This window comes from Sphaeroforma arctica (genome assembly GCF_001186125.1).
Source record: "Sphaeroforma arctica JP610 unplaced genomic scaffold supercont1.7183, whole genome shotgun sequence".
Taxonomy (NCBI): Eukaryota; class Ichthyosporea; order Ichthyophonida; genus Sphaeroforma; species Sphaeroforma arctica.
In genome coordinates, this window is record NW_014033375.1 from 1 (window position 1) to 1,487 (window position 1,487).

The following is a 1,487-nucleotide window of genomic DNA, read 5'->3' on the forward strand; positions in this document are numbered from 1 at the left end:
CATTTGGTGCAAGCGTAGTTGTAGGTACACAATATGTCTATTTGAGGAGGTGTCTGCCTTGTGAGGCTACTGTACAAGAACATGAACATCTTTTACATAGACGCATTCAAGCATACCAACACACAGACATAAACAAGCATTCTTTTATGCACGCTTACGTGGATCAAACTCTATCGACACGCTTCCCAACTTTAATGGGGAACTCTTTGGTCCCTAGGCCCAAAAACCCTAAACCGTATTCCCTAGACTGTATTCCCTAAACCATATTCCCTAAATCATAAACCATAAATTCTAAACCCTAAACCCTAAACCAACCCCTAAACCCTAAACCCTAAACCAACCCCCTAAACCCTAAACCAACCCCTAAACCCTAAACCAACCCCTAAACCCTAAACCAACCCCTAAACCCTAAACCAACCCCTAAACCCTAAACCAACCCCTAAACCCTAAACCAACCCCTAAACCCTAAACCAACCCCTAAACCCTAAACCGTATTCCCTAAACCATATTCCCTAAATCATAAACCATAAACCATAAACCCTATACCTTAAAACTCTAAACCCTAAACCTTAAACCCCGAATTCTGGATATCTCATCCACTACAGAGACAGCGGTACCTGTGCCAGTGATGACATCCAATGTGCCCAGCATCACAGACTTCCAGATACTCAAACCCATCTCCAAAGGGGCCTTTGGAAAGGTCTACCTGGCACGCAAAATCACCACCCAGGACTTGTATGCCATCAAGGTCATGAAGAAGGCCGATATGATCCGCAAGAATCTGGTCGCCAATGTCTTGGCCGAGAAGTTTGCCCTGTCTATGAGGTATGTATTAGAGTACCGGTTGTCGGTTCTATTTATAGAATGCTATGAAACAATCGGGGGACAATGGGGAACACTGATAGGCTTTACTTCAGCAGGCATTGATTTTCTTTTGTCATTGAGTCGTACTTTTTATTATAATATATATTCAGTGTGTTTGTGTGTGGCTCGCACACGTCTTTGTGGACATCGGTTCCTCTTTAATTGTCTATTGCTGTGCCAACCCCTGGCGTGGTACCCTTCGCACGCATCCGATAACCCTATGCACTTGGGTAATGACTCCTGTTTTAGTGACCCTTTCAATCGATAAAAGCTCTTCACTTATTCACTGTGATTGACAGTCCCCTGTTATTTGTCCAACATGGTGGCCAATCGCCTTGCAATGACCAGTACGGTGAACAACTCCTCTTCAATTGTCTATGCAGTGCCAATCCCCACGTGGTGAAGCTGTACTACTCCTTCCAGTCTACAACGTCGCTGTATTTAGTTATGGAGTATCTGATTGGTGGAGACGTTTTCTCGCTGCTTCAGAATTTTGGAGTCTTTGATGAAGAAATGGCTGCGTTCTATATGGCTGAGGTAGGTTAACACTTTATTGTCGAGGAAGTATTATCTTGCTTCGTTAGAGATTACAAAGTGGAGGAATCGGAATATATATATACATA

At 43.5% G+C, this 1,487-nt stretch overlaps 1 protein-coding gene across 1 annotated transcript; it reads left to right on the forward strand.

Annotated features, from left to right (window-relative positions):
- Positions 1-628: 628 nt before the first annotated feature.
- SARC_16007 (hypothetical protein) lies at positions 629-1,410 on the forward strand (the record flags this gene model as incomplete). The annotated part of the gene is made up of 2 exons (XM_014289881.1): positions 629-825; positions 1,248-1,410. 2 exons carry the CDS (start codon positions 629-631, stop codon positions 1,408-1,410), a joined length of 360 nt encoding a protein of 119 aa, XP_014145356.1.
- Between the last annotated feature and the right edge of the window lie 77 nt (positions 1,411-1,487).